Source organism: Callorhinchus milii, unplaced genomic scaffold (assembly GCF_018977255.1).
Source record: "Callorhinchus milii isolate IMCB2004 unplaced genomic scaffold, IMCB_Cmil_1.0 Scaffold29, whole genome shotgun sequence".
Classification (NCBI taxonomy): Eukaryota; Metazoa; Chordata; class Chondrichthyes; order Chimaeriformes; family Callorhinchidae; genus Callorhinchus; species Callorhinchus milii.
In genome coordinates, this window is record NW_024704770.1 from 2,931,797 (window position 1) to 2,945,782 (window position 13,986).

General features: G+C 53.9%; 1 protein-coding gene across 1 annotated transcript; it reads left to right on the plus strand.

Annotated features, from left to right (window-relative positions):
- Window positions 1–1,126: 1,126 nt before the first annotated feature.
- On the plus strand, window positions 1,127–2,933 carry LOC103187547 (Krueppel-like factor 2; the record flags this gene model as incomplete). The annotated part of the gene is made up of 2 exons (XM_007907097.2): window positions 1,127–1,976; window positions 2,274–2,933. Coding segments are annotated over 2 exons (1,026 nt in total), but the record flags the coding sequence as incomplete, so codon positions are not given.
- Window positions 2,934–13,986: the final 11,053 nt, after the last annotated feature.

Sequence of the window (13,986 nt, forward strand, 5' to 3'; positions counted from 1 at the left end):
TTCCAGTAAAGGTGGAGCTTTCAGTTTCGCCTCCAGCCTTGTCTCCATGCCAGTGATGCTCAATCCCAGATCAGTACCGCCCTCGCTCAGTGTTGCCTAATTACACACCAACCCAGTGACTACCTTCCCCTCTCCCAGCTTTGTGAGGTGCGGCCAAAGAATTAGGTCTCCAGGTGGGATTTTACACAAGAACATAAGAATTTGCAGGATGTAAGAAAACTAAAGTCCATCCAGTTCACCTTCCACCCAACTGGCAATATCCCAAGATATGGTTTCCTAAAATATTATTTGAAGACAGGACATGGCTGCCAATGGAGCACGAAGCAGCCATGTTAGCAAAGTCACGTCTCACCACCAATCTTGGGAATAATTTTTTAGGTGTCTTGACACACGCAGAAACCCATCACCCTGTTTAAGAGTCTCCAACTGAGATTTCCAGGCATACCACCTACACATGGAAATCCCAGAGATAAGATTGTTGGATTGCAACGCAAACTCTCTTGCTCTCTCCCCTGGTGGAAGACACCCTGCTTACCTAATTCAGAGAATATTAGGCACAGGTTGGCAAAAGCCAAGGCTTGGGGTGGTGGGGAAGTGGGGGGGGGAGGGGAAAGAGAGCCCAGAATGTGCGTAACTGCTGGGGTGTAACCAGCTAAAAATAATAAATTGATCACTCAATCCACGACTGCTGTGCGCAACTAGCTGCTGTGTTTCGCTCACAAAATATAGTCAATTCACTCTACAGTGTATTCTGTGAGCGCTTTGAGACGTCTCGAATACATGATAAGGCGCTGTATCAAATGCAAGGATTATTATTATATTATTATTGTTTACAAAACTGCATAGCTTGCCATTGAGAGCCCCGTCCGGCAAGCTTTCCCGCTGCTTGTCCAGCTAGGACCACCCGACCCGTAGGGCTTTGGCTTGAGGTGGGGGTTAGCAGGAGCTGAGTGGGATGACTCCGTCTGTTCTGAGTGACTGTTCTGAGGGAACAATAACTGACTTGGTCCCGTGTCTTGCAGTGGTGGGAAGGTGACCGAGGCTCGGAGAAGCTGAACGAGGAGGCCCGGATCATAGGACCCCCCCCAAACTCCGCGCCCCAGCCGGTCAAACGGGAGGAAGATGATCTCTGCTCTTACCTGGACTTGGACTTTCTCCTGTCAGACTTGGCTCCCGCGGAGAGCAGCGTCAGCGTGACCGTGCCTGCCACCTACCCTCCTCTGGTGGCGACCCCCAAGGACCGCAGCCACAGAGTACCTCAAGCCTCCGAGGAGTGGAGACGTCCCCGGCAACCGGCATCAGCCTCGTGGCCGAGCTCTTATCCTCGGACATTCCTGCCTCTCCCCTGGGAGCCGTCAGCCTGCCCGCCTTCGGGGCTCCTCAAAGCAAGACTTACACCAACCTGGGAGCCGTGGAGAGATTGGGGCCTTCTCCACAAAACCCCCCAGCCCGGCCTCACCCCCAGCTTCGGACGCAGCGTGGCCTGGTTCCCGCCACCCCCTCAGCCAAGGCTGGGGGACACAAGCCGTTGTTAGAGCCGAGACCCCAGGGTGCGCTGGACAGAGCTCTGTACCCCCCTCAGCCTCCCCTACGAGATCCCAGCGGCCAACTGAGAAGCCATCAGCTCCCTCACTTCCAGGTTGCCCCACATTACTGTCATCATCAACCTCAACAGCAACAACTCCAGCCACACCTCAATTACCAGCTATTGGCCCAATACCCCAGCTACTACCAGCCTCCACGTAATTACCAGGGCGAGTTCCATCTCTGCAGCCTGAAGCCCGGCCATGATGTGGGGCTAGAGCCTCTGGTAGGCTTGTTACCGCCCAACACCGTGCCGGAGCCCGTCAAATCCCGGAGAAGCAGGAAATCCTGGGTGAAGAAGCGCGTGGCAAGCCACTCCTGCCTGTATCCCGGCTGTGGAAAAATCTACACCAAAAGCTCCCACTTGAAAGCCCATCATCGCACTCACACCGGTAAGATCACCGTTCACCATAGAGGGGATCACCCACTGACACACTGTCACACACACTGTCTCGGACACACACACCAACGTACACTGTCACTGTTAGTATCACCCAGTCTCGGTCAGTTGTGTATTATAATGGAAGATTGTGCAGAAGAACAATGTGGTTGAAGAGATGCTGTACAATGTTTAGGTACCAGCTAACTGACCCATTGACTGACTGACTGCCTCTCTGGCCACTGACTAACCGACCGCTTGACCCACTACCATCTGACAGCCTGACTGACCGCCTGTCTTTGCATTCCAGGTGAGAAGCCGTATCACTGCACCTGGGAGGGCTGCGGCTGGAAGTTCGCTCGCTCCGATGAACTGACCCGGCATTTCCGGAAGCACACGGGCCACCGACCGTTCCAGTGCCACCTGTGTGATCGCGCCTTCTCCCGCTCCGACCACCTGGCCCTGCACATGAAGCGACACACGTAGCCCTGGCCACAAAGCAGAGAGACCACCGTGGAGCCCCCTCGCACCTCGGGGACCACCACCACCCTCTTCCTCCTCCATTTTCATCATCACTTTTGTGGTTCAAGGGCTTCGCTAGTGACTGAGGACCTCAGTGGTGTAACACGATCACAATTCCCCCCCCACCCCAGTGTGGTCGGTCCGAGGGCTGTCACATCCTCATTCCACGCCGTCCCAAAACAAAGTTTCCTAGGCCGCGGGCGAAGCGAGCCACTGGGACCTTTCTCTCCGGCCAGTGTCAACAACAACGTGCTTTTATATAGCGCCTCCTCACGCAGGGGAGCGTCCCAGAGCCCTCATCGGACGGTGTGAACAACTTTTTGGTGAATTAACGGAAGCTTTATGTGGGTTCGGTCTCACCCTTCCTGCCAAGACGGAGAGGAATGTGGGAAAAAAAGACGGGAAGATGAAATGATCCGATGTGATCTAATAAACCACTATATCAGGCTATCCAGCCTTCTCCTTGTCCTCCTGCTGCATTGTATTGGGAGTCAGTGGGGTGATAAAGCATCGTTCACTGGCTCCGCTCTTTATTATCATTATTATTATTAAAGGGGTAAATAAAAACTCACTGATCTCAGCCCGTAATAGTTCCTTTAAAAAATAATAAAGTGAATTGGTCACTTCAATCCACAACTGTTTGTGGGGACGCCGCTGTGCACAATTGGCTGCTGCGTTTCGCCCACAAAATATACATTCAATTCACTTTATAGTGTTTTCTGTGAAGCGCTTTGAGATATCTTGAAGACGTGATAAGGCGCTGTATCAGTTGCAAGGATTATTATTACTGATTGCCTGACTAACTGCCCGATCGCTTCTCTCACCTATTGATAATCCGCTCGTGCCTCCTTCCTCACAGCCTCTCAGCCTCACTTTGCTGCACAGCAATAAAATGTTAGGAGCTATTAGCACAAACTCCCTTTCCATCTATACTGCGCTGTCACGCCTCAAAGCTTCGCACTGCTGGCCGGAGAGGCCCCGAGACCTGAAATTCCTCCCAGTCTCAGCCTGCGAGACCAACCTCTCTGAAAACTCAACACAGAGCGTGAGTGAACATTGGCCAACAATTAAACAGTCACTACACTTGAGAGCAAATGCTCTCTGAGTTTCACTATATCAAATGTTGTGATGAAAAGAGGCGTTTACACCCGGCACCATCAGCCAATCTCATCTCTCACAGGAGTTAGGCTTAGGGCAGAAAAGGATGGCAGTGGATGGGAGAATAGGGGTAACTGGTCTTGGGGAAGTGGCTTTTCCCCGACCTATGGGTGAGACACACACTCCTTCCCTAGGGGGTAACCAGCTGCTAACAGCAGGGAATGAGTGGAAAAGGTTAACAGCGGGGACTATGGGACTCATTTCAACACAGCTTCCAGCTGTTGTTTAGAACCACAGAAACAGGGGAAGGCCATTCAGCCCCTCGAGCCTGTTCCGGCATTCTGTAAGATCATGGCTGATCTGTACCTCAAGTCCAATTCAAGACATCAGCCAATCTCATCTCTCACAGGAGTTAGTTAGCTTAGGGCGGAAAAGGATGGCAGTGGGTGGAGGGTGGGAGAAAGGGGTAACTAGTCTTGAGGAAGTAGCCTTTGCCCCGTATCCCTTAATACCCTGACCTAACAAATAGCTATTCACCTCAGCCTTGAAGATGTGATAGAGAGAGAAGATTGAAGATAGAGGAGGGTCGCGGTGTTCTGGGGAGAGGAGATCAGATGGAACCAAAGGCCTTTCTTACCCCAATCTTGTTAATGAACTGGAGTGCCCCCTGGTGTATGTAACAGAGCAGTACCTCCAAGGGCTGGAGCTCAAAGTCAAACATATCGTTGGACACCCATCTTCATCAATTTGCCGAGGATATCGTAAACCAAAAGCTCTCAATATACCATCTACCCGACAACAACAACAACAACAAATTGCATTTACACAGCGGCTTTCACATCGGGAGGACGTCCCGAGCTGGACAGTCATGGATTTGCACCCAAGCTGGGGGTTGGGACCAGGTGTGGAGGGCAGGGAGGAAGGGGGTAGGAGAACGGCAGAGAGAGAGAAATAATAAATAATACGGGGAGATTACAGTTTCATGGGATCCTAACGGGTCTAAAATTCCCCCAAAGCCTTTCATGGAGGTTTTTGCTATGCGGAGTGTAGTGACTGTGTAGTGGGACAACACGGAGAGACTCCCGTCACTCTTCCAATGATGTTGTGGGGTTTTTAACACTGTTCTGGACTTTCCGGTCAATCCCTGAAAAGAGTGAGAAAGCGTCCGTCAAAGGTGCAGATAATTAAATGTACCACCAGGTGGCAGCATTGCACCAGCGTCACCCTCCGTGCCCTCAGCCCAATGGTTCCCCCGCGTTAGCTCCACTCTCCGGGTGGTCATCGGGAAAACAGGAACAGGAGGAGACCATTCAGCCCATTCAGCCCGTTCCCGCAGCTAATCTGCAGCAGCGACACAGACACGGTCTCAGCAATCGGGGAGAGGGTGGGGGGGGGGAGTGCGGCATCAGCTAGAGTTCCTGCCCCCCACCCTCTGGAACCCCATCCCACAGTCCCGCCACCTCGCCCCTCCCTTGCCTCCTTTAAAGACCTACCTCAAGACCCTCCTCTTTGACCGCGCCTTCAGTCACTCTCCTACCCCCTACACTCCACCCCTCCTGATCCCAACCACCAGCTCAGGTGCAGATCCCTGATTGTTCAGCTCCTTGGGACGTCCTCCTGACACCTCCCGGCCCTGTGTAAATGTAATGTGCTGCTGATATTGTTGAGTCAGCCCTTCCTGTAAAGGAGGAAGGTACCAGTGCTGGAGCGTGAGGTTATCTCTGATCGCAGACTCCTTGCCCCCATCACATCGCGAGTTGTTACAGCACCCGTGTGACTGGGTTCACGTTTCAGTGTCACTGGGTTTGTATTGCCGTGTCATTGAGTTCATGTTGTTGGGTGGTGTCATGCCTCTCAGTGTCTGTGGAAATCTCAGTGTCTGTCAGAGGCAGGAGTGCTGGGGTGAACAGGTTCCTTGCCAGCTATCTCCTTGATCACTCTCAGGCTCCGTCAATCTCAGCGTCTCTCAGCCACAGCGTATGCAAGGCTCCGCTCGGTGCTGTAACTGTTGGGGTTAAGTAGTTTGTGGCTCGGGTCAGAGTGATGGACGGACAGCCAAGTGAGAGGCTGGGTTTGTTACTGACTTTATCCTCAACTGAGTTCAGCTCCAGCTCCATGAATCATGCCTTATATAACACGTTACACACCGTTATGTAACTAAATGTCAAGTGACGAATGTTCACGATTGTGTTTATGAAACAAAAGCTTCCTTCCCAAACCAAGAGCCTCAGCCTAAACCTCATCTGATGGAAACATCATCTCAAGTCCCCAGTGTGACTTCAAACCTGGCTCAAACCAAACACTGGATACAGGGACTCTTCCCATTGGGCTCGTGTTAACCCTGCAATCCAAAGCCCCAACATGTAGGATGGTCCTAACTGGACAAGCAGCAGGAAGCTTGCCAGACACCGCCCTCAATGGGGAAAAAACGTTGTGGTTTAATAATAATAATAATCCTTGCATTTGATATAGCGCTTTTCACGTCGGGAGGACGTCCCAAAGCGCTTCACAGAAGACACTGTAAAGTGAATTGACTGTATATTTGTGGGCGAACGCGGCAGCCAATTGCGCACAGCAATGTCCCACAAACAGTCGTAGATTGAAAATGACCAATTTATTATTGTTTTGGGTTTTGGAGGATTATTATTAGGCTCTGTGTGGAGTAAGGAAACTTGCCCGAGGTTTGGCCCTGACTGACCCCCCGGGGATTGAACTCAGGTCTCTCACTTGCAAAGCGAGTGCTCTAACTACTGAGCTACAGGACTCCAACCACTGAGTTACAGGACTCCAGGTTTAGCTCCAACACACACACACACACAGGGGTTTCCAAGCCTCGTCTCTCACCAACCTGCATCTGATACTCTCTAACCCTAATAATAATAATAATCCTTGCATTTGATATAGCGCTTTTCACGTCGGGAGGACGTCTAAATGGTAGGTAAGCAGAGTGCGTGCCCCTGGGAGAGAGTGACAGAGACAAAGAGAGAGAGAGTGCACGCATTCCATTCCAGACTCCCAAGTGTCGGTGCGAACCTGGCACTCGGGTCTGGTTTGGAGCCTCTTAAGCACAGTGATGGGTTTCCACGTGTGCCAGACATTGGCTGATCACACTGATGGGTTTCCGTGCGTGTCAGGTACCCCGGTATGAATCCGAGTGCGAGTGCAATGGACTGACTACAGCTAATGCGGACACTGTGTTTGTAACTCACTCACTGACCCACTTACGTAATCCCGACGTGGAGCTCAGCTCCTATTACACGAGAGCACATCTGATCCATGTCACTGACCTACATACACCAAACTCTCAGCCGCTCAATCCCTGAGCACTTTAGACCTGTTTTGCAGCTTTTCTAGAACCTTCTCTTCCCCCACAGCTTATATTGTTGTTTTGTGACCTGCTTACCAGCACGCAGCGATACCCACAGCATCAATAACAGCAGTCATCAGCCCGAGCCTCTGCACAGCACATCAGTGATTGTAACCCAACATCGTGGGGTTGTCTCAGGGCTACCCCCCCCCCCCACCCCCCACCCCCCACTCACGTCACAAGCGAGAGACCTGGGTTCGATTCCCGGCAGGGTGAAATTTTAGGCAAGTTTCCTTACTCCACACACATGCCTCTGTTTACCAAGAAGGAACCTGGTTGTTAAGCTGAATGGCCGAACGCTTTTCCCAGGGTTAATAATTCCTCCAAAAATAAATAAAAATAATTTGGTCACTTTAATCTACGACTGTTTGTGGGGAACGCTGCTGTGAGCAATTGGCCGCCGCGTTTTGCCCACAAAATATACAGTCAATTCACTTTACATTATATTCTGTGAAGCGCTTTGAGACGTCTCGAAGATGTGATGAGGCGCTGTGTCAAGTGCAAGGATTATTATTATTATTATTAAAAATTGGCAGCAGCAGCCTGGGGGCCACACCCTGCCTTTTAACATGAACACTGGCTACGTGCAGAGTGAGGGAGATAAGCACAAATATCTCAACAAATATGTTCTGAATGGGAGCGAGGGAGGGAGGGAGGGAGGGCAACAGGTTCAAGCCAGCGCAGGTTCAGCAAGTTTGCCTGGGAGCCTTGAAATTCCACCTGGTCTTAGATGCGAGACCATTCTCGCTAACACAGCAGGTCAGCTCTGGGAAGTGCAGTGTTCTGAACGCAGAGCTGGACTCGAGAACTTCCCACAAATAAATCTACGAATATTGCCCTGTAATAATTCCACCCACAAAACACACAGTCACTCCACATTACGGTTTATCCTGTGAAGGGGTTTGAGTCGTCTCGAACGACCCGATAAAGTGCTGTCTTGTCTGCAAGGATTATTATTATTGATAATTAAAGAGTCAATGGGAGGGAGGGGAGGCGCAAAGCTGAGACTGGGTGGAATTTCGGGGCTCCAGAGGGGTGGGGGTGGGGTGGGAGAAGATAGGGAGCAGCACAGCTGTGTGCTGAGCGACAGAGGCCGGTGTTACTGTCGGTAGTGACGGTAGCTGGGCTCCCATTTTACCGCGGTTTTGCTAAAAGGATAATTGATATCTGGGGCGCAAGGGGCTGTTACTGTGGAAACGGCAGAGTTCAGTCTAGGCAGTGTGTGAGGAGCTGACAGTGAGCACTGACCTACTTCTCTGTCGCTGGAGGGACTTGAGCATTCACAGTCTGTCTCATCCCCATGTTCTCTCCCGCCATCCCCCCTCCCTCCCTCCCTCCCTCCCTCCCAGCGCCTTGCTAACCCCCATCCTGGCTCAGCCCCTCACACCCTCCCGTCCGCGATTAGGGGGGCCGTGGGTTCCACCCTTTCCTTTTTATCCCCACCCAACACACAACAACAAAAACTTGCATGAATATAATGCCCCTCATGCAGTGTAACGTCCCAAAGCACTTGACGTGCACACACACAGCGCAGTGCGGTTGAGGGGGTGGGGGGAGGGAGTTGAGGGAGAGTGCCGTATTGGTCTGCTCCACGTCCCCCGCCCCAACCGCCCTACCATCGGTGGTCGGGCCTTAAGCCTCTCAGCTCCGAGGCTCTGGAACTCTATCCTCCAGTGCCTTCGCCGCTTCCTCCCTTTCCTCCTTCAAGGCCGGTCTCAAGACCTTTCTCTTTGACCGTACCTTCAGCTCCCCTCTCGACTCTCTACCCCCTCCTCGCCCCCTCCCTTCCCTCCCCTCACCCTGACCATTTCCCCCCTGCTCGGGTCCCGACCCAACTGTCCAGCGCCTTGGGACGTCCTCCCGACGTGAAAGGCGCTCTATTAATGAAATCTTGTTGTTGTTATTGTCAGGGACCCTGGAGAAATGGTGCGGGGGGGGAGGGAGAGGAGGAAACAGTGTGTGGGGTGGGGGTAAGGGCAAGTAAACGGTGTGCAATGGGGGAAAGGGGAAGTAAACAGTGTGCGATGGGGGAAGATGGGGGTGGTTGCAGTGTGCAGGGTGGGGTTACAGTATGGGGATGGGTGTAAACAGTGAGCGGGGAGAACTGTACATCACGTACAGCAGAAAACCTGGAGTGCAGCCGACAGCCACTATTTATAGCCACATCCACAGAAAGTGGAAAATTTTAATCTGGTTTTATTTTTGGAGCCGCTGCAATTTCTAAAGGTTAACGATGGATGAGAGTGAGCAACTTCAATATCAAATGGCACCTCCTGCCCCAGTGGGTGTGTGTGCGAGTGTATGTACGTGTGCGTGTATGTGTGTGGCAGAGAGAACACTGACTGTAAAGGAGAGACCACAGGGACAAAGAGCACATACGCACACGCTCACACAGGCACGAACACTCACACACCCTACACATTTGCACAATCACTCACATATGCACACTCATGCACACGTACACACATACACGGGCGCTCACGCACATACACGGGCACAGTTTGTGCAGCTGAGATAAAGAGACAAAGAGCGAGGGAGACAGAGGAATGAGGTCTGACAGACTTGGGTGGGTGGGTGTCTGTGCTGATTTGCCGTAAGAGTTGTTAATTACAGAGTCACATTGCCTGGCGCAGAGCCAGTGTGAATGTGGGCCACCTATTTTTCTCAGAACATCGCAGCTTGTTTTCGAACTAGAATACATTTCAATGCACAGCCTGGGGGGATTCGGCACTTAGATAGCAAAAATGGACAACTTGCCAACTGCACCGAAATAGTCACACACACAGCCCTGGCTCGGTACAGCCCTCAGTAACTGTACTAGTACTACTACTACTAATAACAATCCCTGCATATCCAGGGCTGTGCCATATCGCGTCTTCGAGACGTCTCAAAGCGCTTCACAGAATATACCGTAAAGTGAATCGACTGTACATTTTGTGGGCAAAGTGTGGCAGCCAATTGCGCACAGCAGTGTCCCACAAACAGTCGTGGACTGAAGTGACCAATTTATTCTTCTTATTTTTTGAAGGAATTATTAGAAGACGGCGCCTTATCCCAGCAGAGCGCAAAATACAGCCCCCCCACCAACCCCCCCCACACACACACACACACAGCATCTCTTCCGTTCATTCTCTCACTCTCTCTGACCCAGTTTTCTGACCTGATTTCCAGGCGATGTTTACCTGACAGCGTGAAGTCCCTAGCGTCATCATCAGCCTGGTAAGTGGACCAATAGAGCAAGTGGATCAGCAATACCAACAGCCCCCCCATATAGCAATACCAACAGACCCCCACCCCCCCCCTACACCACACACACACCAGGGCAATAAGAACACCCCCCTCCCCAAATACACACAGAGCAAGAGAAGGATTCTCCCCCCAAGAACAATTCAAGTTATTTTTCTTTTTTTATGTATCGTGTTTGAGAACCAGAATACAAAGCTATACAACATGCGGTGCTCAGAGCTCAAACATCCCACAGTTAAAAAAAAAACTCAGTTCGGAAATACGGAGAGGGGAAAAGAGGAGAGGGGCGTCAGAGGGTGAGAGAGAGGGGAGAGGAAAGGGGGTGCTCCTGCAACAAACACAAATACTTCAGGAACGAGCCTCTCCCTTTAAGCACATCTCACGAAAAAGGACGACGACAAACAGAAGACCACAAAAGACACAATAATTTAAAGAGCCGTCGCCCCGTTGCCGGCCCAGGCAGCTTTTGTTTGGGGAGACGTGTCAAGTGCAGTGGTTCAAACCATCTTAGCTTCAACTCTCACTGAAGCCGAGGGCAGCGCTTGGTGCTGCGAGTCCCACACCCGCTGGGCAGGCGCTATCCCCCCCCCAAGCCCATTCCCCATCCAGCAGCACAGTGCGGCCCACATCCCATCAGCGTTTCTCCCTCTTTCGAGGCACGTCTCGAAACGTTACCTCTTCCACATGGCTTTGGGGGACCGCCCCCGCCACCATCGCCTACGGCACCCATTCTCTCCGACGTGAAAGGCACTGTGCCAAAGGGCTGTGGGCCAAAACCTGTGGTCACGTGAAATGCTGCCTATTCGCGTCATTGTCCATGTTATCACGCGCTCTGGTTAATGGCCAAGATTGAAAGTCCTACCACAGGCACTCGGTCACCTTTGTCACGAACAACTACAATGGACAGAATTCTCTGCCCTGTGCTGGAGGGGTGTGTGGGGAGAGGGGGTGTGTGGGGAGGGGGGGGTGTGGGGAGGGGGGGTGTGTGGGGTGGGGTGGGGGGCAGATGCCCAACGGGCTGTCACCTCATCCCTGGAACCTGACCCGAGGGGCAGTTTAGGAGAATAACAACAACTTGCATTTACGCAGCGGGTCCCAAGGGCGCTCGACACTGGCGGAGCAGGACCCCCCCTCCCCCCCCAGGCCGAGGGGGGAGGTGACCGTAGTTGCGGTCGTAGAGGAAGGTCTTCAGGCGCGGCCCGAAGATGGATGGGGGGAGGGGGTGAGAAGGAGGGCGGGTGGTGGTGGGGGGGATGGAGGGCGGGTGGTGGTGGGGGGGATGGAGGGCGGGTGGTGGTGGGGGGGGGGGGGATGGAGGAAGCCAGTTCCAGGGCTTAGGGCGCGGCTTAAAAGCGGGACCACTTTACAGCCTATTCTGTGGAAGCGCTTTGAGACGCCTCAACTCACTGAGGTGACGAAGCCGCTGCATCAAGTGCGAAGCTTTATTACAGATTGTTGTTATTATTATTCCCGTCTCCCTCTCCTCTCCTCTCCTCTCATTCTCACGGCCTTCACTCGCTCCCTCGCTGCGGCCTGGGGGCGGGTGAGGAGCTTTACCCGAGGCCGGGGATGTGGGCCTCGGCCCCTCCTCGCAGTTTGAGCCGCAGTTTGTGCGGCAGCGCCGCGGCTCTCACCTCCTCTGGTCTGTCGCTGTCGGAGCTCTCGCAGTCCGGGGGCCGAGGGCAGGGCCCGGCCGCGGGAGCCGAGACACCGAGGCCTGGTCCAGGCGAGAGCTGCGGGTCCGGGCTCTCCCGGGGCCGCGAGCCCGAGGCCGCGCGGCCTCGCGGCTGAGAGTAGCCGAGCCTGGGGTACGGCCGGAGCTCCGAGCCCGTCCGAGCGGCTCCGGGGCTCGGTGGCCGCGCGAGGCCGGGCATCCCCGGCTCCTCGTAGTCAGGGTAACCGAAGGCGTGCGGCAGCGGCGGGCCGAGCTCCGCGCACAGCGCCCCCCGCGGCCCGGCGGGCAGGCGCACGTGCAGGCGGGGGGCGGGGCTGGCGCCGGAGGAACCGTCGGAGGCGGAGCCGCGGCCGCTCTTGCCGCCGCCCGAGGCCTCAGCGTGCGGAATGGCGGGAGAGGAGAAGGCCGGGAAAATGGCGGCGGCGGCCACGGCCTCGGCCCCGACGCCCCACTGCTCGAGGAGCCCGAAGCGCAGCTTGAGGGCCAACAGCTCGGAGCGGAGCCGCAGGTTCTCGCGGCCCAGCGCCGACACCCGCTTCTCCAGCACCAGGTCGCCGAGGCGCCGCCTGTCCCGCGAGCGCTTGGCCGCCTCGTTGTTCTTGCGCCGCCTCTCCCAGTAGGCCGTGTCCTTGCGCTCCTCGCGGGTGAACTCCCGCCGGCGGCGGCGGCGGCGGCTCTGACTGCGGCGGCGGCGGCGGCCGCACGTGGCGGGGCCCGGGCCTACCCCTGACCCAGGCCTCGGCCTCTGGTTGCTCCTCGCCGCCGGCTCCTCGCCCGCAGACAGGCAGACGGAGCCCGAGCTCAGCCCGTCCGCCTCACAGTGATAGTCGTCGTCCATCCCCTCCTCCTCCCCCCTCCACCGGGTCTCAGCGATCCCCGCACTGGGCGGTCAGTGACCATCCGCTCACCTGTGAGGGGTGGGGGGAGGGGTGGGGGGGTGAGAGGGTAGAGACCAAACAAGATGGTAAATAGTTGTCACATTTCCTTGTTAAGCTTTACCTCTGGCATTGCCTCCCCCCTCCTCCCCCCACATCTCTCTCTCTCTCTCCCTTTTCTCCATCATCCAACCATCCATTTCGCCCACAAACTAAAGCCATACAGTCAGTTCACTTCGGTGTAATCCTGTGAAGCGCTTTGAGAGGTCTCGAAGCCGCGATAAGTCGTCTGTATCCAACGCAAGAAGTATTATTACTATTATCACCCCCCCCCCCCCCAAGAAGCTCGGTGTCGTTCATCCCCCCTCACTGTAACACTCTTGAGACATGACTGACTCTGGGTTAATCTGAGCTTCTCCCTGTACTGTGGCAACCAACACCAGTTACAGCGGTACCGGGAGTTGATCCCCCACTCCCCACCCACACACCCACACACACACAACGCCTTTCATTGTCTCCTTATTGAAGTATCCAGAGCCATTCAGTGGGTTTCATGCTCTCATCATCAAGCCTGAAATATAGGTGAGGGCAACGGGAAGAGGCTACGGTCAAAATAGGGCAAAGCGTGGTCTAATCTAACCAATGTTACAAAGATAACGAACAAACCACTCTGTGACTGTGTGAATCGACAGAAGCCGATTAACCCAGAGTCACGTCTCGAGAGTGTTACAGTGGGGGGTGGACACATCGAGTGTGTGTGTGTGTGTATGTACTTGTCTCTCTGTATCACTGATTAGATAATTTTAGTGAGAGGTGCCTTGACTGGCTGAACAAGGAAAATAGGTAATGGGATGAGTACATCTCGCTTGACTAAAAATAGCCTTGTTTTGTGTGTCATCTAAATGGAGTTGTTTTCACCGTGAGTGGAGGCGCGGGTCTGCTTCCAGTGACATCAGAGCTATGAGGAAATGATCCGTTAGCAATAAATAAAAATAAACCCAATCTACCAGGACTGGTTACTGTGTACAAGGGAGGGAGTGAGGCAGGCAGTGGGGTCTGTCTGTGTGTATGTCTGGCAATCTGTCTGCCCCTCCTCCATTACAGCCTCTGAGATAATTAACCTTTCAAATGAAACAGTCTCACATGGAATTGCTATCCAGTGGAATGACTGCATCCAAACCAATGCAGAGGTGCAGCACCTATGACTCCAAATGATAGCTGTTCCCACCCCTCACACCAC